This window comes from Lutra lutra, chromosome 1 (assembly GCF_902655055.1).
Source record: "Lutra lutra chromosome 1, mLutLut1.2, whole genome shotgun sequence".
In the NCBI taxonomy this organism is placed as follows: Eukaryota; Metazoa; Chordata; class Mammalia; order Carnivora; family Mustelidae; genus Lutra; species Lutra lutra.
Window position 1 is genome coordinate 100493901 of NC_062278.1, and position 26114 is coordinate 100520014.

General features: G+C 36.5%; 1 protein-coding gene across 8 annotated transcripts in view; it reads left to right on the forward strand.

The window, feature by feature from the left end:
* Nucleotides 1–26114, forward strand: part of NAALADL2 (N-acetylated alpha-linked acidic dipeptidase like 2) — a 1357959-nt gene that overhangs the window by 1287648 nt on the left and 44197 nt on the right. For all 8 annotated transcript variants that reach the window (XM_047730769.1, XM_047730776.1, XM_047730785.1 and 5 more), the window contains 2 exons: nucleotides 9519–9612; nucleotides 21930–22125. In XM_047730769.1, the coding sequence (XP_047586725.1) occupies nucleotides 9519–9612; nucleotides 21930–22125 (290 nt within the window). The remainder of the gene's footprint in view (nucleotides 1–9518; nucleotides 9613–21929; nucleotides 22126–26114) is intronic.

Genomic DNA, 26114 nt, shown 5'->3' on the forward strand with positions numbered 1-26114 from the left:
AGGCATAAAAACAATCCCACAATGGTAGCTTAGGTATGAGGCATAAACTATGGTTGTTTTAATTTGGAATTAAAGAAATGGAACAAATCACATGTTTACTGAGTGTCTCTGCCTATAACTAAAAAAATTACATTATAGAACTATGGTATTGATATTGCTTTAATAAATCTGCTCTTGTCCAAGTCTGTTGTTAATGAAATAAATAAATTCATTCAAAACAATCATTACCGACACAGTCATCCTATTTGGCGATGAGATATAATAATTGGGGAGGAGAAGTGTTCCCACTGCAGATAGTCATAGTCAAAGAAAAAAAATATCTTTTTTTCCATCTAGATAGGTAAGGGAAAGATTTTTGGCAAAATCAAAAAATATAAAAATACCTCCCTCCACAGTAATAAAGCAACATACTATTACAAAGTTTAATCAAAAATTACATGTGTGTGTTTTTATGTATTTTTTTTGTTAAGTTTCTAAACACAGTCTTCTAAACCTTTAAGTACAACTAAAATTATTTTAGATTAAAGAAAGAAAAAACTTTTATGTGACAAAATATAATTTGCCTTTATTACCCTTAAAATCTAGAAGAAGATTATACTAGTGATTATTATCTTTCAATAATATAATCTTGCCTAATACCAATGAAACCAGTAACTCCAGAAATATCAATATTACCTAGTGAGAGAGGAAAGAAAGCCTTTGTAGTGTGGGTTTGTTGACTAATTTTTTCGATATAATAATCCTTTTATTTTTTGAACACTTTTCTATAAAATTATTTTGTTGTCATTATTGTTGTTCTAATGCACTCTACCTTTATCCTGTGCTTGGGGGTAGCATGGTCTAGGAACTGTGGAGGAAGGACACAAGGTTTTAAGGCAGATTGTGTGCTTGTAAAGTTATTATAATGGAGTTTCAGATAGCTCAGGGGTGTGACGTCACCAAGATGGCAGGGCAGAAGATGCTGGCCTCCATCTTCCCACAAAGAACAATTAGACAGCTGTCCAAGAATGAAAATAGCTTTGGGAGATCTCAAGAGTCCACCTAAGAAGTTTCAGCAAAATAGCAGAGCAAAATAACCTGAGAATAACCACACAAAAGGGGTAGGAAGAGCAGCTTCATTTTGCCTGCATTATTTAGTCCCCCAGGTCTGCGCTACTCAGTGCCAAGAAGCAACACTCTAGCCAGAAAGGGTTCTCATTGCAGGCACAAAGAGAGCAGAATGACTGACCAGATGAGTAACCATTTGGAGTTACAGAAAGGACCTGGCCCTGACTCCTGTCATTGGCCTGCATCTCCGTGTACCAGCCAGTAGTCCCTGTGAAGACCTGCACGTGCACACAGCTTGTTCCAGTTTCTGTAACTGGCCTTTAGTGTGTGTGCACCTCTGGCTAGCCTCTGTGGCCATGTGAGTGCACACTGACAGCCAAACCCCCACTGCTGTGTGTACCTGAAGCCTGAAGCCAGTCCTGACCCCTGTCACGGACCTATACTGCTGGCAGCACTTGCAAATAGCCCCTGGAGGGCCCACCTGCTGCTGCTGGCACTGACTCTGCTTACCAGACCCTCCAAAGTGCCTGGGTCTGCAACGAGCCTCTGCAGCCACCTGGGTATCCGCTGACCGCCCAGGTCCTGCAGCTACGTATGCACCCACAGTTGGCCCCAGCCCCTGCTGCTGGCCAGGGCTTTTGCCGGTGTGTGTGCACCAGCAGTTGGTAGCCAGCAACACAGCTGGCTCTGGCCACCCCTGCCACCATGCCTTGTTCCCTTTCCTCTGAGAAGCCCAACAGCCATTCCAGCCAGTCAGGGCGCCACACAGCTCTTGCTGTCAAGGATCATGCAATTGTCGACATCATGCACCTCAGCTGCCTAAGCCAATGAGATACTTTGCCACCTTAAATCTTGACATATTCGTGAATTTTAGTTTTCACCTTGCCGTTGATTTCTAGTTTCATACCATCATGATCAGAAAAGACACTGGTATGATTTTTATCTTCTTTTATATCTTATGACTTTTTTGGTGGTCTAACACCTGGTCTATCTTAGAGAATGTTTCATGTGTGCTCGAGAAGAATGTGTGTTCGACTGCTGTTGGACGGAACGTTCTCTAAATGTCTGTGAGGTCCATCTGGTCAAACATCTAGTTTAAGTCCAATGTTTCCTTATAGGATTTTCTGCTTGGATGATATATCCAATGTTGAAAGGGATATTAAAGTCCCCTGCTGTTATTGTATCGCTCTTTTCTTTCTTTGGGTCTGTTAATATTTACTTTATGTATTTAGATGCTCCTATGTTGAGTGCATAAATATTTACAAATTTTATATCCTCTTGTTGGTTTCTCCTTATCATTGTATCATGACCTTCTTTGTCTCTTATTGCTGTCTCAATCTTACATAATTAAGCTGCCCCTGTTTTCTTTGGGTTTGTGTTCATGTGGAACTTACTATTTCCCCCTCCATTCACATTCAGTCTGGGGGTGTCCCTAAAGCTTCAGTGAGTGTCTTGTGGATGGTATATAGCTGGGCCTTGTGTTTTTACCCATTCAGCCACTCTATGTCTTTTCATTGGAAAATTTAGTCCACTGACATTTAAGGTAATTATTGACAGGCATAGACTTACTATTTTTTTTAAAGATTTTATTTATTTATTTGACAGAGAGAGACACAGCAAGAGAGGAAACACAAGCAGGGGGAGTGGGAGAGGGAGAAGGAGGCTCTCTGCTGAGCAGGAGCCTGAGGCAGGACGTGATCCCAGGATCCTGGGATCATGACCTGAGTGGAACCACTTAATGACTGAGCTACCCAGGCACCCCAGGCATAGACTTACTATTTTGTTTATTGTTTTCTGGCTGTTTTAGAATTCTTTTGTTTCTTTCTTCTTCTCTTGCTCTCTTCCTTTGTGATTTAATTATTTTCTCTAGTGGTATACTTTAATTGCTATCTTCATTTTTGTGTATCTATTATAGGTTTTTACTTTGTTGTTACCATAAGACTTATATAAATCATCTTATATTTACAATAGTCTGCTTTAAGCTGATAACAACTTAAATTTAAATGCACACTAAAACTTGATACTTTTACTTTCCTACTCCCCCTACATGTTATGTTTTTGATGCCACAATTTACATCATTAACTTACATCCATTAAAAACTTATGGTAGTTATTTTTAATATTTTTGTCTTTCAGTTCATACTTGGTTTCTGTGATTTATCCACCACCATTAAAAATTAGACTATTCTTTATTTAACTATTTGTCCTTATTGGTGAAATTTATCCTTCCATGTTTTCCTGTTTCATCCTTTTGTTTCAGATCGAAGATTTCCTTTTAACACTTCTTGTAAGACTGGTCTAGTAGGGGTGAATTTCTTCAGCTTTTGCTTGTCTGAAAAACTCTGTATCTCTCCTTCAATGATGAAGGACAAATTTGCTGGGCAGAGTATTCTTGGTTGGCTTTTTTTCTTTTTCTTTTAGCATTTTGAATATATTATCCCAGTCTCTCCTGGACTGAAAAGTTACTCTAGAAAAATCTACTGATAGTCTTATGGAATTTCTCTTATATAGAACAAGTTGTTTTTCATTTTGCTTCTTTTAACATTATCTCTTTGTAACTTTGACAATTTAATTATAATGTATTTTGGTGTGGTTCTTTTTGGATTTATGTTATTTGGATCTTACAAGTTAGGGAAGTTTTTAGCCATTATTTCTCTCTTTTTTTAAGATTTATTTATTTTAGCAAGAGAGAGTGTACACACACAAAAGCGTGAATTGGGGGGAGGGGCAGAGGGAGAATGGGAATCTCAAGGAGACTCCCTGTTGAGCCAGGAGCCTGACCTGGGGCAATCTGGAGTTCAGTCTCATGACCCTGAGTTCAGGACCTGAGACAAAATCAAGAGTTGGATGTTTAACTGACTAGGTGTCCTACCCATTATTTCTTTCAGCTTTCTAAAACTTATGATTTCACTTGTATGTGGAATCTAAGAAATAAAACAAATGAAAAAGGAAACAAAAAGAATCATACTTCTAATACAGAGAAAAAATTGATGGTTGCCAGAGGGAAGGGGGTTAGGGGAATGGACATAGTAGGTGAATTAGAGTGGGAGATACAGGCAGTGAATAAGTCATGGGAATTAAAAGGTATAGCACAGGGAATATAGTCAATGATACTATATTAGCGTTGTACGGTGTCAGATGGTGGCTACACTTGCGGTGAACAATAAGGTATAGAGTTGTGCAATAATTATGTTGTACACCTGAGACTAATGTAACACTGTGTGTTGTCTATATTCAAATAAAAATTTAAAAAATTTTTTAAAAAAAAGATGTTTTTAAAGTTTTCTGTCCCTTTCTCTTTCTTTTCACCTTCTGGGACCTCTAGAATGTGAATATTGATCTGTTTGATGGTATCCCACATGTCTCTTAAGCTGCTTTCTCTCTTTTTTATTGTTTTTTCTTTTCTATTTGTTCCTCTGATTAGATCAAGTCATATCTTTGAGTTTGCTGATCTTTTCTTCTGCTTGGTCTAGTCTGCTATTGAAATCATCTACTGGATTTTCCAGTTAGTTATTGTATTCTTCAGTTCTATGATTTGTTTGATACTCTTTAAATATTTTATCTTTATTGAAATTCTCACTTTGCTTGTGCATTGTTCTTCTTATACTGGTGAGCAAACTCATTACTTTGAACTCTTGATCAAGTAAATCACTTATCTCCATTTCATTGAGGTCTGTTTCTGGAGTTTTATCTTATTCTTTTGTTTGGAACATATTTCTCTATTTTCTTCACTTTACCTCACTGTGTTGGTTTCTGTGCATTACATAAAAACTACCATTCTTGATGGAATTGTCTTCTATAGGAGACAAACTGTATTATTGATCGAATTGTCTTGTATAGGAGACAAATTGTATTATTCAGCCTGGCTCTAGCTCTTGGTTTTCTCTAAAACCTTTGTGATTTGGCTTACAGTAGTTGAGTGTGTGCCAAGACCTGTTGGTGTCACAAAGGGGAGAATTTCAGTCAGCAACTAGATGCAAGCTGATTGGAAACAAGATTCTCAGGCAGAAGCTTTTGAAGTATGCAAATAAACCTCTTTCAAAGAAAGACTAAGAAAGACATTTCTGTTGGCTTCTTCTTCTGTTTTTTTTGTTTGTTTGTTTGTTTGTTTGTTTTAGACTTTATTTATTTATTTGAGAGAGAGCACAAGAAGGGGGAACTATGGAGGAAGAAAGAGAAGCAGGCTCCCCACAGCCCCATATGGAGCTCCATCCCAGAACCCTGGGATACTCACATGAACCGAAGGCAGATGTTTAACCAACTGAGCCACTCAGACACCCCTTCTATTGGCTTCCTAAATGCTGAACCCTAGAGAGATAGCCAATTAGGAAGCATTTCTTTGCTTGCTAAGGTCCTTCGAAACTCATGAATTCAAGCTCCACTTGCCTGCATAGCCAGGATATCAAGAGGTGTGTTCCTTGGGTGGCAGCTGCAAAAACTGGGGAGCCGGATATGTATATAAACTCCTTCCAGGATGATATTGGTGGTTTCGAGCAGGCTATAGGGAGAATGCTAAGATCATGTCTATTGGCTTCTCTGTTCTCCGGGGAGATGCTTGTTGTATTAGGCACCTAACCGTCAGGGAGCAGTTATAAAGTATGCAAATAGACCTCTTTCAGGGAAAGACTGGGAGATTGGCATTTCTCTCTGCTCATTTTGCACTGAGCCCTGCAGGGATAGCTGATTAAGAAGTGTTTTTTGTTTTTGTTTTTGTTTACTATAGTCTTCCAGGAATTCAAACTCAAGAATTCGGGTCCTACTGGCCACCAGAGCCAGGCAATCAAGCTGTGCATCTTCTGGGTAGCAGCTACAAAACCTGGGTACCAGACAGGGGCACAAGCTCCTTTTCAGGAGACACTGGTGACCTGGAGCAGGGCAGAGAGAGAATGTGAAGATGGTGAAGATGACACCTGCCAGCCTCCTCAGTCTCCAGAAAGAATTGCAGTTGACCCTTAGATGTGTGTTAAATTAGAAGCCTGACTCTCAGGCTGTAGCTTTTAAGATATGTAAATTGATCTATTTCAGGGGAAGACTGGGATATAGGCATTTTTTGCTTGCTACCTCTTCACTGAGCCCAGGGGACTCACAACAAGTCCTCACAAGCCCCTTAAGAGCTATTTCTTTGTTTGCTATAGTGTTGTAGGTCTTGTGGACACAAGTCTCATTGGCTTTTGGGGTTAGGTGTTTTGGGGCCTGCCCCTCAGGCGGAAGTCTTAAAAGGCAGAGCACTCCATGTTGGACCCAAACGTTTCTCTCCTCAGGGAGAAAATGGAACTTGGTAGTTTCCTCCCAAGTGTATGTTGCTGTGATGGGGTAGTGTTTACAGTCAGAGTGTGTCTCAGTCTTTCTTACACATTTCAAAGTGGGGCTTTTTTTATTTATCTGATGTGTAGGAATCGTTCAATTAGATTTTTTTTTTTCTTCAAAGGGAATTGTCCTGTGTGTAGCTCTAGATGCAGTGTGTCCATGGGACAAGGTAAGGTCAGGATCCTCCTATATTATCATCTTGGACTGGAACCCAGTAAGTCTTATACTTAAGCCTATGTTTTTAACATAGAATTAATTCCCCCACTAACTACCTCTAGGTTTGTCAAGATAAGATGTTTAAGTGTAAAGCACTTTGAAAAGAGTGGGGCATTATATAAATAAAGGGATGATTGCTTTGGCTTGCCTGAATAAGTGAATTCAGAGCGGATGAGAAGAGTATGGGTCTGGGTCATCTTTCCTACTTCATGGCAAGACCTATGCAAATCTCCCTCTTGCTCAGGAAACTGCAAGTAAAGCCAATTTAGTCTAAGCATTCTATTATGAGCTAGGTGCCTTAGAAGTCCCAGTATTTGTTGTCACGTTCTTTTTGAAAGAAATAGCAAGGTGGCTGGCTTACATTCTGGTTGTTTGAGCTGCCAAATGACTCTTAAAACAAAAACCAACTTTCTTCAGCAGCACACAGTGAAGTTGCCTTTCTCCTCCCTCCCCATTCTTTCATTTTGATCCTTTATAATGTGTGGTTTCCAGACTCCAAAACTATAAACAAAACATGTCTGTTCTGTAGTTTCCATTATCCAGTGCAAATTGAAAAAAGAAACCATAATGCTTCTTAATCTTCTTTAAAAATTCCTTTTTACAAATAATTTATTTCCAAATATCGGCGTTTCTTACATGATTTGGAAGTAGTAAGGTGGAATAGAGACAGAATTCATATCAACCTATTGCAGATAAGGTTTTCCCCTGAAAAACAGCATAATCAGGGTAGGCAGTTTCCCAGGATTTTTGTGATCACTATTCTGGAGATAATACTCTGCAAATAAACATGGGCATCGGGGAAAAAGTGGTTACTGCCTTTGGGAAAAAAATATCTCAAAGAAATAAAGGAACACCAAAACTGTTTCTTCTTCCTCTTTCTTTCTAAAAGATGTATTTTTTTTTCAAGCATTTACAAGAAGGTCGAATTGAACTGTATTTTTATCCTGACTTAAACTGTGCAAACACCTGGGAATTAAAACTTTTAAATAGTAAGTGGAATTTGACCCTTGTTGAATATGTAGATTTGAATATTTAGCATCATTTTTTCCTTGTAAATTCTATCTTTTACGTGTACTATAATGTCTCGAGTTAGTGTGCTAATTCCCCTGTGTAGTTTCACAAGACAATATTTTCATTTACTAACAACATTTCATAGTACATTAATAACATCAACACAATCACATTGCCCTCTGTGCCAGCTTCAGGGTTATTAGAGATGTAGGGACATTTGTTACACCAAGGTAAATATCAAATGTCAGTTGAAAGAGAGGGAGAATAACAGTGCTTTTGCTGCCAGCCCTAAGCTCCTTTGAGATGTATATGAATACATATGATTTGTTCAGTCTTTAAAGCATTTGCTGGTTCAGCTGTGGTGCATATGTTGGTTTTCAGACAGTTTTGTAGCATGGTGGGGGGTGATATGCATATATAAAAATCCTAGGTATAAGTTTTGAGGATGTCATTAAAGTTTGTTTAACTTTAATTTAAACATAGACCCCAAAGACATATAAATGATACTAGTTTTGATAGATTTTGGAAAAGTAATTAGAAATAGAGTAAAGCATTAAGGAAAATAGTAACAGATTTTAATGGAATTTTTCAGACTAAATTCTATTCTATTTTACTTTTTCTCTAGTTCCTAATGAAAACAACAGTTCATTTATTTTTCTTAAGTTTTCTTTAAATTCCAGTTCGTTATGGGATGCCTGGGTGGTTCAGCTGGTGAAGCGTCTGCCTTTGGCTCAGGTCATGATCTCAGGGTGCTGGGATTGAGCCCCACATCAGGTTTTCTGCTCAGCCAGAGAGTCTGCTTCTCCCTCTCACTGTACCTCTGTGCGCTCTCTGTCTCAAATGAATAAATCAAATCTTTAAAAAAATAAAAATTAAAAATTAAAAAAAAATTTCCAGTTAGTTAATACAGTGTAATATTAGTTTCAGGCATACCATTTAGTGATTCGCTACATACAACACCCAGTGTTCATCATTAGAAGTGCACTCCTTAATCCCCATCACCTATTTCACCCATCCCCTTGCCCACCATCTGGTAACCATCTGTTTATTCAGACTAAATTATATTTTAAATGAAATAAATTGATCATTAATTTTGTCTGGGGTATTACTTTAATCCCCTAACCAGATATTGATTTTCATTTACTTCTCTCTACTATTTTTTTTTTTTTTTATTGTGTGACATTCTGAACTGCTGAATAAAGAATTGTTTTAAAGTTTAAATATTATAACTTCTTCAACTAGGGTGCTATTTCTTAATATTTTAGCTAAAAAAGAAGAAAATGTTATATTCCTTTATACTATTTTGAAACATGAAAAATGCACTGATTTTTTTTTTTTCTTTATAGAAAAGTAAAACTAGGGGTACCTAAATGGCTTAGTAGGTTAAGGGTCTTCTGCCTTTGGCTCCAGTCATGATCCTAGGGTCCTGGGATCCAGGCCCAGAGTGTAGGGCTCCCTGCTCAGTGGGGAGTCTGCTTCCTCTTCTCCCTCTGCCCCTCCCCTGCTCTCTCTCTCTCTGTTTCTTTAAACAAATAAAATCTTTTTGAAAAGTGGAAAGAGGGGATCTGGGTGGCTCAGTTGGTTAAGCATCTGGCTTAGGCTCAGGTCATGATCCTAAGGTCCTGAGATAGGAGCCTGTTGGGTTCCCTGCTTAGCAGGGGACCTGCTTCTCCCTCTCTCTCTGCCTGCTGCTCCCCCTGTTTGTGCTCTCTCTCTTTCATTCTCTCTCTCTCTGTCTCTGTCTGTCAAACAGATAAATAAAGTCTTGGGGGAAAAAAAAGGAAAAAAATTAAAAGGCAAAGATATCTTACAAATGTATATTTTACCCTCTGTGTTTTTGCTGCTGTGGTTACATAAGAATGATTGAAAAAAATGGAAAAAAAAATCAGAAACCCTTAATACTGAATGCTAGCATCTTTTGTGTTTTTTTCTTTCAGCTCTCAGGAGAAGTGATTTTGCAAATTGCCAATGAACCAGTTCTGCCCTTTAATGCTCTCGATGTAGCTTTAGAAGTTCAAAACAGCCTTAAAGGTAATTTTTCTTTGAATTATAGTAATTTTAGCAAATGAAAGATTGTTCAACTAATTTTTAATGAGCAATGGATAAAATCATATGCTATCTTATTAACTATGACAACACAAGCCTCCTTGCCTGGAGAGGATTATCATGAGAGGGGCTTAGAAGAAATTTGACTGCCATGTCAATAGAAAAGAGGTGTATTTATGTGTGAGCACAGGACAAAATATCAGATTATAAAAGATGTTTCATCTACTTCCCTTTGTCAGAGAGATTTATAATTTCAAACTTCTATTATCATTTATAAATTCCATATGGAAAAAATATAGATCAGATATTTTTCCAAATAAATAAAGAAGGAAGTAGGTAAGTGAGTTTGTAGCCAACATTCAGTCAGTTCAAACAAGATTGACCCAGAAGTTTCTCCTTTGGGATTGATTTCTGAGGTAGATGCCAGATCACTGAAGTGTTGGTCCACCCTAGATTAAGGGTGACAAGAAGAGAATTATTTCTATAGTTTCTATTTCAATCCCTTCATGTTTGAATACATCTCTTTCTGCAGAATTCTAATACCACCCTAATAGTTACCTTCATTTCCCTTTTATCTACATACAAAGCTTTCAACTAAGCTTGTAATTTGTCTTCATTAACTAAATACAAAGGGCAATATAGTAATTAAAGAATGTACCCTCCTCCTATTTGAGTCACACATCTTATTGTCAGATATTTAATGTGTGATTTGTAGACATATACTTCTCAGTGCAAAAGTCAATATTTTAACTATAATCCTTAAGCAGTAATCCTTAGAAAATGGTCATTTTGGGGGGGGGGTGAATTATTCTTAACAGCCAAATATTTCCGGTATCTATAAGTTTAATACTTTTTTTTTCTTTTTTAAATCTTGTCTATCAGGATTGCTTCTTAACTTGGAGAATACTATAACACAACTTCCTCCCTCAATGATTCTTATTATATTGGCTGTAAAACCATAACCCTGAAAGCAGATGAGCTGTTTAGGGTTATTTGTTCCCATATGAAGTGGCCTCAGATTGCTCTGTTTTTGGTATATTGAAGTTGGCCTCTATACAGTTTCCTTTTTTTTCACTTTTGTCAAGCTTCTCTCATAGACTTGCTCGATGCAGGGTTTCCATGAAACTTCAATTTGTAAAAAATGTAAAATATGAGTTTCTGTGAAACTCAGTAAAGCAAAGTGCAATGAAATGACGTATGCCTATATTTTGGGCAGCATTAGAGCTCAGAAGAAATACCTGTATTTTAATGAGATAATTCAATACAATTATTCAGCCTTCAGGAGGGTTTCAGATACAGCACTGACAGAGTTGTATTTAATCAGGCTATAGCTCTAATGGGAGAGGGACAATGAATTAGATAAGATAAAACTGGGAGTACATGCAAAGGAGCACCCATGGGAGTGGACCATAGTATCTAAATTGGGCATGGAATAAAGTGAGGAAATGAAGGCAATGAGGGGGAACAGAAAGGGAGGAGGATTGACAGATGCTACTTCCTGGTGCGATCAAAGAATTGGGAGTGAGTGAGCTAGAAAGACTCCTTTGCTGGTGGCCAGAAAATGGGATTGTTAAAAATGTGATCATACAAAGAGTCATCCATAATGACAGTGTTCAGGCAAGGACATGACCGTGGCAGTGGGATAGGAGGAAAAGAGGCTAAGGGAAAGAGAGTCTAGAATATGTGGATATGGAAATTGCCAAGAATTAAAAAGGAGTAATTATTATAAGAAGGAGTGACAAAACCAGGAGCAAAAAACTTCAAAGAATGCTCAGTAATGCAGAGGACCCTCCTAGTGTTCTTCTAGGGAAAGGGCTACAAAGTGCCTGGGAGAAGGAACCACCACCTGGGAGGGCTGTCTTGGATGCAGTATCCTTAGGGGAAAGTCAGATTTTAGTTAAAGGAAGAAGGTACAGAAAATATCATGAAAATAGGCCAGGTTAATAATTCTTTCTTTAATAGTTATATCTAAAAGTGTGTTAGTACAAGGGGGAAACAAATAACCAAACTACAGTCATTCTACAAAGATTTCCACTGTGGGCTGATGCTACTAAGGCTAGATAAACCTCTCCCTAAAATCAGGTTTCTTAGTTGGGTGAGCCAGGAGCATTTTGGCTTCTTGCTGTTATATTGGACTCCTTCCACTCTACGTAAAGAACTTTTCCTTTGGTTGTCGGTTTTGTATGAGTTTTGTTTCTTTTGATGTGAGACTCCTTGGGTCTCCCTCTACTTTCACTCAGAAAGATGTGGGCAGACTTAAGATGTGCATGTACTAGAAACATAAAACAAAGCAAAAGAAAATGTAACAAAAAAATCGATATATAAGCAAAAAAAAATATTTTTACTGTGACTTGAGTATAAATGTTTGTTCAAAGTGACATGATTCATCACCTTTAAGCTATATACATTTTTGTGTTTAAATCATCATGATTCAAACTTATTTGCTGTATATCAAGGTAAAACATCATTCAAATATCTGCTAAATTATAGGAAATTTGATGTACCTGTTCCATTTTGCGTACTCTGGTTATTACCTTATTACTAAAATAGAATAATATGCTATAATGTGTGAATAATGGACACAATTTATAACAATTAAATAAATATTTCAGTTTCATTTTAGTTACAGGGTGAGATAGTTTCATTAGCTAAACAGAGTTCCTGTACCATGTTAAATGAAACATCTAATTTTACTGCTTAATACAAGCTTTAATTGTTGATATATTTTCTTATTTTGTTATGACAGCTAGCAGTGATTAGTCTTGAGTTCTCAATCATAGCTTAAAAAAAAAAAAAGTGACCTTCAAGGCTGGACTATAAAATACTGTTTCTCCCTACTGCAAAGAGTTTACGTATGAAGGTCTCTGAAACCCAATTGCATTTTCAACGGTGTAATTTTTACCCCTTGACAACGGGCTATCTTGTTTATTTATTACTCTAGTTTACAGTAGCAGCAGACCATTCTCTACTGTTCTCACAACCACCAGAAAGAAGGATAATTTACCAGTGAATAATTTGTTTGAGTTGATTTATTGTACGGTCTTGAAAGCTCATTTTGACTGAGTGACCTTGGCTCTTAATATTTGGTCAATGCCAAACACATAATAGTTAGAGAATTAATATTTATATGTGGTACATGGAGATATAATGTAAATAGTGACTGATAAGATAACTGATATGCTTCAGGGGTACTTTTTGCAAATAAAAGTATGTCCAAAAAATGCACACGCAGGGCACTGGTCCTAGTGTGCAGGCAGCAGAGACAGGTGCCAAGAATAAACAAAGTAGCACCACACCCTTGAACCTGGAAGCAGAGTAAGGACTGAGCATTTAGCAACCTGGCTAAATTTACTCTTTCTCACTTTATCCACTTTTTAATGTTTAAAACTGCACTTCAAAATAGCTAAGGGACTTTGTGAGTCTGATGCTTTCTGTTTAATATCTGCTATTTTTCTTAATTGGAATTCTGTTATTTACCATTATTGAAAAACCTACAAATGACCAAATAAAGTAAAAGTCACTTTCATTTGATCTGGCTATGTACACATTTATTTAGTGCAAGCCAGACTCAGCAGGAAACAGGTTCTAACTGTGTGGCTTGTTGCCACCTCCTGATTGTCTCACTAAATGTAAAATGGTTGTTGGCAGGATTTCCTCCTGTTCTCTGAAAAACCGACAATGGTGACTTTATCTGACTTTTTCTCTTTTTTTATTAGCTGATAATTCATTAGCGTCAATCACTTCACTGTAGACGGAAAGATAGTATTTCACCGTCATGATGTGACTGAGCCAAGTGCACTGTTCCTCTAGATCTGTAGTTTCGTATTTTCAATATGTGTCAGTTCTTTTCCACAATCACGTGGCTGAGACCCATCTGATGTCTTTTTCTCTTTCTGAGTAATTTATGATGGATGTCCCAAATGGAAAAATTATGTATGTGCTTTATAAATTGTGTGATTCTAGTCCTCAGCCCATCTATCTCCAATCTTGATTTTAATTACCACCAACTCCAACTTTGGACTGCCCTAGAAATAGTAAAGAGTGGGTACATTAGGTACCTGGCCCTGTGTCCTCCCTAAAAAATCCAAATCCATCCATCTAAAATATAAATTCTAAGAAAATTTTTGTTCCCATGGAAATTCCAAATCATGTTAGATTTCTAGTAGTTTGACCCAAACTGGCGTATCTGGAAGTTACCATTTTCAGTGAACAGGACTTAAAAGCATTCTCTCAGAAGTAGCTTACCTTGCTTGCTCAAATTGAGAGAAATTCAATAAGAAATTGGCCATCCATTGGGTACAAATTCCTAAAAATATGTTTAGTATCAATCCCCAGTGTATATATATTTTTTTTAATTTTAAGATTTTATTTATTTATTTGACAAAGATCACAAGTAGGCAGAGAAGCAGGCAGAGAGGGGGAAGCAGGCTCCCTGCTGAGCAGAGAGCAAGATGCAGGGTTCGATCCCAGGACGCTGGGATCATGACCTGAGCCGAAGGCAGAGGCTTTAACCCACTAAGCCACCCAGGCGCCCCCCCTCCCCCAGTATATTTTTGTATGGACTGTGACTACATAACTAATTAAAATTTGTATTTCATATATTGATATCCCACATCTAGTTCAAACAAGGAGATGGGACAACTGGGTCTGCAACAAATTCTGGTTGTCTCTATAGTATCAGAGTTTGTCTCCTGAAACTAGTTTTCTCCCACTTCTTTTTGAACTCATATTTTTATTGAATAATGTCCCTTAGTTATTATCTAGAGCATGTCATCCCTTTTGTATTCCTTAGAATTATACTTTCTTTTCCTTTATGTCCTGTGTCACAATTTGTTGCTATTCCTACAGCTTCCCTTTATCATCATTTCCTTCAGTATTCTGAGTACTTCATTCAAATTTGTTTAAAGTTTTCTTTGCGGTATCTACATTTTATATGTATCACTACATTGATTGAAATATGGTAATGACTTCTTACCATTTTCCTACTTTCCCATCATAGTAATGGTCTATTATATTGTGAATTTTTTTTTCCCTAAGTGCATTTTAAGGGTAAAACCCTATGCCCATGACAGAATAGTACCACCATCCATTTTTCTGTAAGTATTGCCTCTCTGGCAACAATTTTAAAGTTGTGTTTTTTTTAAAGATACTTTTAATCTTGGCTCATAATAGAGCATAAAGTATCCTTGACCTCATACTGATTAATTTTATTCAATCTTTTTTTTTTTCATTTTCTTGGCTTAACCAAAACATAATTAAACTCACACATGTTATTAAATATACAACTCCAACTTTCTGCCTCAGGAGGATACTGGTAAAAAATAAACCACACATGAATTTAATTCATTCAGGGAAGTTTTGCTCACTCTTCCAAAGCAGCCAATATCCAGATCAGTTTCTGCACCAGGCAGACAGACACTGTTGGGAGAACTCATTCCATGCAATATGGTCAAATTCATGCTAGATTTTCATCTGTGTTGGCTAGCTGGATCCTTGGGCAATATTTAGAATATGAGAAAATTTTCAGAATGCCTTGCATACTTTTTAAGAAGTGGCCGACCTAATTCTTCTAAGTATGCCAGTTTGGTGCCTTTGGAAGAGGGATTTCTACTGTATTCAGTTTAGACATAATTATCTACTGTCTTCTGGCATATTGCACTTTTAAATAATATCCTTTTATCAATGTATTGTAAAATCAGTGTTAGATTATTTATCAGCAGTGCACTAGCTCCCACATTTCTCTCTATACCTGCGTTTTTGTTTGTTTAACTTCTTTAAATAACCAGCTGAGATGATTCATTGTGATTCATACTAAAGAAGCCAGCATGAAGAATAGAAAATGTGGGATAATAAAGGACTGTTCTTTCCCCTGGATGAAATCATATTGGCAATTTCTTTTTTTCTCTTTAGCGATGCCACAAGATATTTTTAAAACGACATTAAGTAACATACATTTTTCCCCCCAAATAATCTTCTGTTCTGCTTTTAACCACTGTGGTATGTGAAACATAAATCATACTTTCCCTTGTCACTATAAATCAGTGAAGTCTAAGCTATGATTTTGCAATTGTTAGCACCTTTAAAACTGTGATAAGCTCATCCATAGAAGAACAGGTTCTGTGAAATACTATTAAAATAAAAAGCTATGTTTGTTTGATATAAAAATGTAGTTTTAGAGTATGACCAGTACATTTCACTCTTAATTTAAGATGAAATTGAGTGAGTCTTAAAAAAATACAGCCACAAAATAGAACAAAAAGATAGAAAAGTGGAAATAAACTGAAATTTAAAACTTTTGGGAGGATAAAACTTGGAAGAAAGGCCACAATGTTAAGTAGTAAAACCATTCTTTAAAATCAGACAGTTATGCATTTGTCTAGAAGATTGTAGAACAGACTTAAAAACATGGGTTTATGCCAAAATGAAACTCATCAAGATTCAGGAGTGCCTGGGGAGAAGAGGTAGTTTGGGCAGGTCCTGGCAGGTTAGAAAAGAACATACAGATTCAGTGGGGGCAGACAGAACTGTAGTTACTAGTCTTACCCAGATGTCTTAGAGACCTTATGGATAGGACATGTATGAAGTGCCTTTGAGCTTCTGATCTACTATTGGAAATTGTTTTAGGATTCTGTAACAATGGTCCTCGAGAGGAACAAGTTTTCTGAGGACACCGTGGCACTTTCAGGGTCACTCCACAAAGCCCTAGGTAATGTGCCAAGTGTCTTATGTCCATTGTGACATTTAATCTTACTCTAGCCACATGAGCTGAACTGGATATTGTTAAGAGCAATTTAGAGATTAAGAAACTGTGAGTGAGGAGTCGGGGAGGATGTGTTTATGTTTTCATTGGGTGTATCTATTTAAGCAGTAGGTTTAGGGATTGAATAGAGATAGCTCTATCAGATTCCAAAGCCCCTGCCCTTTCCACTACACCACACTGTCTCCCAAATGACTTGAAGGGGACAATGCTGCAATGTGATAACCCACTAGAAGGTAGGAGTAGGGACAGGTTTCCTTCAGTATGTTTTAGAGCCTCTTCTGAACTGGCCTCCTTAAATCTGAATACTATCTCACTATCCACTGACTCATAATTCCTCCTTCTCTCTCTCCCTCCCTCCTTCTCTCCTCTACAGTTAATATTACTACTGCTTATAATATCCAGATCTGTTCTCTGTATAACACAATGAAAAAAATGGAAGGGTTGAAGTTAAAGGCAACTTCACCCTCTAAAAAGCTGAGGACTAAGGGATTAATTAGTAGCAATTAATATTATTGTTTACAGATTTAACATCCTTGACTGTTTTAATGTAGAAAGAGTCTCAGAACTTCAAGAGGTCCATTTTAGATGCCCTCAGTTTCTGGGCAATACCATGATCTGTCTTTCAAGTATCACTTCTTCTCTGGATTTACTTAAGATATTTTTATACACAATAAACTCTTCAGTCTTTCTCATGAGCATTTATTTTATTTGATCCTTATTTATTCTCCATTTGTGGATTATATCTAGCTAGATTAGGAATTTATTAAGGTTGAAGATTTAATCTTTGCCTTTGCCTCCCTCCCAGTATTTATAGAACACGACACAAAATAGGACTCAATACGTTACTTACTGAAAATACATTTGTATTTTACTTTGAGACAAAGGAAAAATGCATTGTTTCTGTTTGAAATTTAGAAGTCCATTTCAATTATCTCTTAAATAACAAGATAATTTTACCAGGCAGTCTTAATTATTCTGTATTATATTAAGGTTGATTTTTTTTTTAAAGATTTTTATTCGTTTCATTTGACAGAGATCACAAGTAGGCAGAGAGGCAGGCAGAGAGAGAGGAGGAAGCAGGCTCCCTGCCGAGCAGAGAGCCCGATGTGGGGCTCGATCCCAGGACACTGGGATCGTGACCTGAGCCGAAAGCAGAGGCTTTAACCCACTGAGCCACCCAGGTGCCCCTTAAGGTTGATTTTTAATATTTATCACATATCAGTATGTTCTGCCATGCTATAAAAACTTATTAATGGGCACCTGTGGCTCAGTGAGTTAAAGCCTCTGCCTTCAGCTCAGGTAATGATCCCCGGGTCCTGGGATAGAGCCCCTCATCAGGATCTCTACTCGGCGGGGAGCCTGCTTCTTCCTCTCTCTCTGTCTGCCTCTGCCTACTTGTGATCTCTGTCTCTCAAATAAATAAATAAAATCTTAAAACAAAATTTTTAAACTTATTAATTTTTGGCTTTTCACCAGAAGGGAAGATGTAAAAGGATAATTTTTGAAGGCTGGTTGTTTAATTCCTTAACTTTTATATTATCCCTTTCCTTGTTCTTAAGAAGTTCGAGATGCAGCCCATGGGAAGAAAAAATGGCTCCAGATTCATATTCACCACAAAATAAAATTGGGAATCTTTATTACAGTATATACAGGGAAGAGTGTGATACAATAATGGAGAAGTGGCGGCACTGATTTGAAGAAGTGAAAAGTAACATCTCTAAGAAAAAATCATTAGTTACAATATTTTTTACATGTCTGAAAAATGAGTTGGTGGTAATTTATACTTAGTTTGTGTACTCTGATAATAGTAACTTCCATTTATATGGTGATTTCTATGCTTAGAGATTGGAATAACTATTCTTTTTCCCCAAGGAAGTTAAAGGACAATAATATTAAGTAATCTATTCAAAACTACATTGATAGTAATTAAGTAGATGGAGCTCTTGCATGTTTTTTGATACCAAGACCTGGGTCTTTAGACTCTGTGTGCATATAACTTCAAGATAATTGTATTAACTCTCACTGAGAGAAATCTCTAACTCCCAATTCATTTTCTTTGGTCAATGGACTTACTGCATATTAAACCTGAACTGTTAGGAGCCTCAATTAGTCCTCCATTCTCTGACATTCACTGTGACTTAAATGAAGTTTTATATATTCTTTTTATTGATTATTGGCAGGCATATTTTAATTCAATTTAGTTTAGTTTGACTTATCATTACCCTAAAATAGCTTCTTTTCTTGTTTTTTCTTTTCCTTTGCAATTATTATTGAATTTTAGCAAAATTAGTTGTCCTTATTATATGCCAAACATTTCCCTAAGTGACTTTGTAGGCATCATTTAGTATAATATCTCAAAATATTATCTTATAATTCGAAATTTACTAAACACAATTTTTAGTAAATGACTATTATGTCTTAGATATTGTGCTAGCAGCTAGAGATACAAAGAGATAAAACATATTTGATGACCTTGTGGGGTTCTTCTCAGTCAGGGAAAGGAGATAGACAAGACAGATAAGGATAAAAATATTTCAGATACTATAATGTTCTGATCAAAGTAGATGATTCAGTGATATGCCAGGCATAGTGTTAGTCTGAGGAAATGGCCGTAAACAAAACAGACAACAATCTCTTCCTTCACAGAGCTGACATTCTAACAGGGATTCAGTATCATGGGGGAAAAATCATTTAGGGTCACAGCTGACATAGAGTCAGTGATGTTAGTTTCTGGGTCTTATTTAAATGGACAAATAAGTTCTAATTGTCATTAAAATGCTATTAGGAATCTTTGGAACATCAGTTATGTATACAAATGATTAAGAGAACATTGAAAGTAAAGCTACTTTTCAATTTGTAAGCTTATACCCTGGAAGTAATACAGAGGGGATTGTGTAGATGGCAGGTGTTCACTCTCAGGGTCCTTTCTGGAACAAGACAGTTCTTAAAGCTGTCAGTTCTCTACATCCTCACCAGCATGAAAGATAAATTCATTTAAAGCTAAATAAAGTAGAATGGTACAATTTGTCTCACCTGATTCAGTAGTAATGTCTTCAATTCTGTAGTGTATGTTAGATCAGAACAGACTTTTCTTTCTTAAGTGGAAGACTCTAAGATGTCGAACTTGTTTTTTTCTGTTGTTCAGTCTTTCTATTCCAGTATAATTCAAATGTGCTTTTTTTGTCTTATTTTTTTCCTTGTACAATGGTATTTCCTATAAGGCCCCCATATATTAACTTCAGTGAAACATCACAATTTAAAATAAACCATAACTTCATAAAATGGCATTATCATTATAACTGTTTAAATAACAGAGTGCTGAATATCCTCAACGAGCAAAAATTTCTCCTCTCGCAACCTCAGGTTTTAACAAGATAATTAATGTATATAGAATGTACTTTGAAAACATCAAAATGCCAAAACCTGTGAACTCCTACAATTAATTTTATTCATATTGTTAATGTCAGTGAACAGAAAGCATATAAATGTGGCAATCTCTTTATAGTTCTCATGAAAACCACTTATGTCTGCACAGTTTTCTTTGGTTGTTGGATTTTTTTCTGAAAATACTTTATTAAATCTCTTTTATTTATTTAGTAAACAATTATTGTGTGTCAGAATTGTGCTAGCTTCTGAAGAAAGTGACATGTGAAATAGTCCCCATCGGATGCAGGGGAAAGACAATAAATGTTTAGTTAGAGGTTGGTAATTCTATGAAGACATATTCTATACATCAGCTGTAATTCTAACCCAGATAATCTTTCCTTAGCTCCTCAGCTCTCTACAGTGCTTCTTAAACTTTAAAATGTGGGTAAAAATCTGGGTGGCATGGAAATTCCTAGGCTCTATGCCTAGAGAGATTCAGCGGGTCTGAGAATCTGCATTTTCACAAAGACCAGGTGTTTGAGGATCTGATAACACTTGAACTTCACTTGGAAAGAGTCCCTTTGTGATCTTTCCCTTTTGCTTGAGACTTCCCCAGCCAAAGGTCCCAAATGGCCTCCTCATCTCTCCATTTGCTTATATCAATGCCATGCTCTCAAGACAGCCAGTTTAGGCTGGCTGCCAAGACAGCCATCAGGCCCATGTTCATTTCCTCACTTCGACTTGACATAGTTCTCTGTATTGAGTTTCTGACCTTGCTGGAGTTAGTTGTACCTAATTTCCTGAGAACAACACCACCAACTGTTGCCTCACCCAGAGAATGACTCAATTGGTGGGGAATATTGGGAAGAAGATGATGAGGGAATGCCCCTCTCATGGTATAACAAAGGATTGCTTTTTAAACAAGGTGCTGGGCGCCTGGGTGGCTCAGTGGGTTAAGCTGCTGCCTTCGGCTCAGGTCATGATCTCAGGGTCCTGGGATCGAGTCCCGCATCGGGCTCTCTGCTCAGCGAGAAGCCTGCTTCCCTCTCTCTCTCTCTGCCTGCCTCTCCATCTACTTGTGATCTCTCTCTGTCAAATAAATAAATAAATAAAATCTTTAAAAAAAATAAATAAATAAACAAGGTGCTAAGTCACATCAGCTGGAAACTGCCTAACTGTAGGGAATACTTTTTGTAACACTTTATAAAATATTCATCATTCAGCCCTCATAATCTATGAAGCAGATGCTATTATCTTATTCATTTTATAAATTAGGATACTGAAGCTCAGTAATTTGCCCAACATCACACAGCTATTAAGTGGTATAGCAGGGATTTGAACTCAGGTGGTCTGGCTACAGTTTCTGGTGGCCATTATCACTGTACTAATGCTGCCTTACTCTTAGTCAAATGAATGTCCTGTTTTTGCTGCCACCATTCATATCAAAATGACTTCCAGTAAGTTATACAAATAGGAACAAAGCATAACAAACAAAAATTATCCCAAAAGCAAAACCAAGCAATGTAAACATTACATAGGATAGTTTTCAGTGTACTTTCAAGTCAAAGATATATTTCAGCTTCAAATTACAGGAAATTTTGAGTAAAACAAAGGAGCCCATGGACATATCACAACAGAGTAACATATCTCATGCTCTCAGAAGAGAAGATAACTTCTTTTACAATCTTTTTTTTTTTTTCCACACAGAAATATAAAGCATGAATTTTTGAGTCAGAAAGATCAGGCTTCTAATTTTGGCCTGACATTTATTTGCTTGATGATCTGGTACAATTTGCTTGTCTTAATTAATTCTCAGGTGCTCTGAAATAGACATGACAATGCAAACTTTGGTGAGTATTAAATAGGATAAATACTTAAAGTGCTCAATACAGTGTCTGGAACATAGCAGTCTCCCAACCAGTACCTATTTACTAGTATTATTATTATTAGTAGTAATTATTATTACTAGTAGTAGTGGTAGCAGTAAATATAATACTCTTAGCAGAATATAATATTTAGAATATTTTTGGTAGGATTAATATTATAATTTAACTATAAATTATAAATTTAATTAGAAAATTTAGCTGATGTTCCTTTTTGACATCATGATTGCAGAATGATTATTTTGCTCCTTTGAGGATGTCTCTTCTGAGATGGACTCATTTATCTCCACCAGGTGATCAACCCAACACTCAACTGCTAGCTCTGGCCTCACGCCTGCGGGAGAGTGCTGAACAATTCCAGTCAGATGAGATGCGTCCTGCTAATGATCCCAAGGAAAGAATTCCCATCCGTGTCCGAATGCTGAATGACATTCTCCAAAACATGGAGAAAAACTTCCTGGTACAGCAAGTGCCACCAGGTTTTTATAGGTAGGATATGTGTCTCAACCTTTATTTGTTTATGCCCCTCAATTAAATTTTTATGTTTAACTTTCAGAATGTGTACCTTCTGTGAAAATGACACTATTTTTAATGTAGATATTATGTGTAGTTATATGAGTAATTATTATATGTACACTTTGAGGACCATTCTCTTACCCAAAGGAAATTTCAACTGCATGAGTATAGAATAAAGGAAATTGGCTTGGCAATATCATATAGGAAATGACTAAGAATTTTATTTGACATTAAGCTTAATATGAGTCAGACATGACATGGCTATGGGAAAACCAAAAGGAATTATAGGTTGTATTGGGAAAAATATTTTCTTGAATGAATCAAGAGACAAGCCTACACTATTCTTCATAGTAAGACCACATCTAGAGTATTGCATTTAGTTCTAGAGGCTACCTGTCAAGATAGAGCTAAATAAGTTTAATATTCTGGGGAGAGTGGGATTTAGATGAATCTGGAAATAAATGGCCAGGAGATTAGAAATATTAGTTGGAGGGTCATAAGAGAGTGATTCCTAGAAACATTTTAACAATTTTAATATTTTAATAAACCCATTTTGATATGGAAGGGGGATCAATTTTGGTTTTTAGAGGATGAGAGGAGTATAACATGGTTTTTATTTTATAGTTCCTGATATAGTAGACATTAAAGAGGGAAAATGGAGTTTGAAAGATTCTAATATATTTTACGTACTTATTTAAGTTTTTTGTTTTTCTACAAGACACAAAATATAAGTAAACATGCCTTTCTATATAATAGATGCATATATAATGTGTGTATGTGTATAACAATTTAATATATGTGTGTGTGTTTATGCCTCGTGTGTGTATGCATGTGAGAATGTGAAAAAAGGAAGGAGGCAAAGAGGTACTGAACAATAATGAGGCAGGAAACTATTTGGCCCAGAACTCTCATTCATAAAGGACCTCAAATTTAGACTTTTGCACTACATCACTTTTGTGTTTGTGTGTGTATATATATATAACATACAACATTAAAAATACTCTGGACTAAACATATTGTGCTTGACCTAAGGACACAACTAGGACTAAATAATTGAAGCATGGATCAAAAATCCCAATCACAATTCCACCAGCATTTTTCAAAGTGCTGGAACAAACAATCCTGAAATTTGTATGGAACCAGGAAAGACCCCAAATTGCTAAGGAAATGTTGAAAAAGAAAAAGCTGGGGGTATCACATTGCCTGATTTCAAACTTTCCTACAAAGCTGTGATCAAGACAGCATGGTATTGGCACAAAAACAGACACATAGACCAGTGGAAGAGAGTAGGGAGTCCAGATATGGACCTGTAACTCTATGGTCAAATAATCTTCAACAAAACAGGAAAAAATATCCAGTGGAAAAGATAGTCTCTTCAATAAAGGTGCTGGGAAAATTGGACAACTATGTATAGAAGAATGAAACTCGACCATTCTCTTACATAATACAGAAAGATAAACTCAAAATGGATAAAAGACCTCAATTTGAGGCAGGAATCTATCAAAATTCTAAAGGAGAACATAGGCAGTAATCTCTTCAACAACCGCCACAGCAACATCTTTTAAGACACGTCTCCAAAGGCAAAGGAAACAAAAATAAAAATGAACTTTTGGGACTTCATCAAGATAAAAAGCTTCTGCAGAGCAAGGGAAACAGTCAACAAAACAAAGAGGCAACCCATGGAATGGGAGAAGAGATTCACAAATGACACTACAGAAAAAGGGCTGATATCCAAGATATATAAAGAACTCCTCAAACTCAACACCCAAAAAACAGATAATCACATCAAAAAATGGGCAGAAGACATGAACAGACACTTCTCCAAAGAAGACATACAAATGGCTAACAGACATATGAAAAAACATTTACCACCATTAGTCATCAGGGAAATTCAAATCAAAACCACACTGAGATACCACCTTACACCAGTTAGAATGGCCAAAATTTACAAGACAAGAAACAGCAAGTGTTGGAGAGGATGCAGAGAAAGGGGAACCCTCTTACACTGTTGGTGGGAATGCAAGCTGGTGCAGCCACTTTGGAAACAGTGTGGAGATTCCTTAAGAAATTAAAATAGAGCTACTATGACCCTGCAATTGCAGTACTGAATATTTACCCGAAAGATACAGATTCAGTGAAAGAAGGGCCATATGTACCCCAATGTTCATAGCAACAATTGCCACAATCGCCAAACTGTGGAAAGAGCCAAGATGCCCTTCAATAAACAAATGAATAAAGAAGATATAGTTCATGTATACAATGGAATATTACACTTCCATCAGAAAGGATGAATACCCAACTTTTGTTATCAAATGGATGGGTCTGGAGGAGATTATGCTGAGTGAAATAAGTCCAGCAGGGAAAATCATTATCATATGGTTTCACTTACTTGTGGAGCATAAGAAATAACATGGAGAACATTAGGAGAAGGAAAGGAAACGTGAATTGGGGGAAACCAGAGTGGGAGATGAACCATGAGAGATTGTGGACTCTGAGAAACTGAGGGTTTGGGAAGGGAGGGAGGTGGAGGGAAGGGTGAGTCTGGTGGTAGGTATTAAGGAGGGCATGTATTGCATGGAGCACTGTGTGAGGTGCATAAACAATATTTAAAAAGAAGAGAGGGGGTGCCTGGGTGGCTCAGTCATTAAGCGGCTGCCTTTGGCTCAGGTCATTATCCCAGGGTCCTGGATTTGAGCTCTGCATTGGGCTCCCTGCTCGGCGGGAAGCCTGCTTCTCCTTCTCCCATTCCCTCTGCTTGTGTTCCCTCTCTCACTGTGTTTCTCTCTGTTACATAAATGAAATCTTAAAAAAAAAAAGAAGAAAGAAAAAATTTAAAAAAAAAAGAATTGAAAATTGAAGCATAGGAATACACATTTCATTACATATAAGAAAAAATTTTCTGATAAGTAGTGTTCTTAAAAGAGTAGATATGATGCTTTTATAGAGTAGTGAACTCACTGTCACTGCATGTATTCAAACAAAGGCTAAGTAGCTCTAAATATTTTGACTGTATGAAGTTTCAGGTAGCCTTTAGTACCAACATTCTGTGATCTGACAAAACACTTGATCTCTCTGTATCTTAACTTCTACATTTATAAAATGAGATAGTAGAGTGAGACCTGTTTAAAATAAAAGATCTTTCTTAGTTTTGATATTGGTGATTTTCTGTTATGATTTTAAACTCAAAATCTCATTTAAAATCCTTATATCATTTCTTCTAACACTTTGACTTGCACTATAAGACTTTGAAAAATGCTAATTTATTACAATAGATTAAGACACTGTGGTAAGCGCCACAAACATAGAAATTGCAAGTTAATAACACCTGCTCTGATAAGGTTATATTACAGAGGTGGGGATGGAGAAAGAGAATAAACAAGGTATCTAGGTAAAGTGTATGGTAGATCTAATAACAGCTAAAGAAATAATTAAGCCACATTATTAAATTCAGCATTATTAAGAAGTCTTAATCAGAATAGGTAAATTATATTTTTAGAATATAAAAATTTTCCTCACTTCTAATTTATAAAAAATAAAAAATTAATAAAAATTATACATTAAGAATATAGTTTTATATATTATGATATAGTAAATAGTTTCACCATTTGCCTTCCTTGGTTCTTACTTTAGATATAGAAGATCCCTATGGTCTGAGGTATATGTCCAGAGAACTTTGCATTACCACTTCAATAATATTTATTTATCATACATTTTGAGTGGAAAAGGAAATATTGATTTTTTCCTGAGTTAACAGTGATTAAGAAAGTGTTTTTTTTTTTTCCTGTTAGTGATATGATTACAGTATAACTTGTATCCCAGTGTGCAAGCTTCAAAGTGTTGATTATGATAATGTTCTAACTCATAACAGACTTTAGAATTGAAAACTTATGGTTGAATATTTTGGCATTACTTTAACTATTGCTACAATTATTGAAGAAATACATGTTTGCCATTATTCTCTT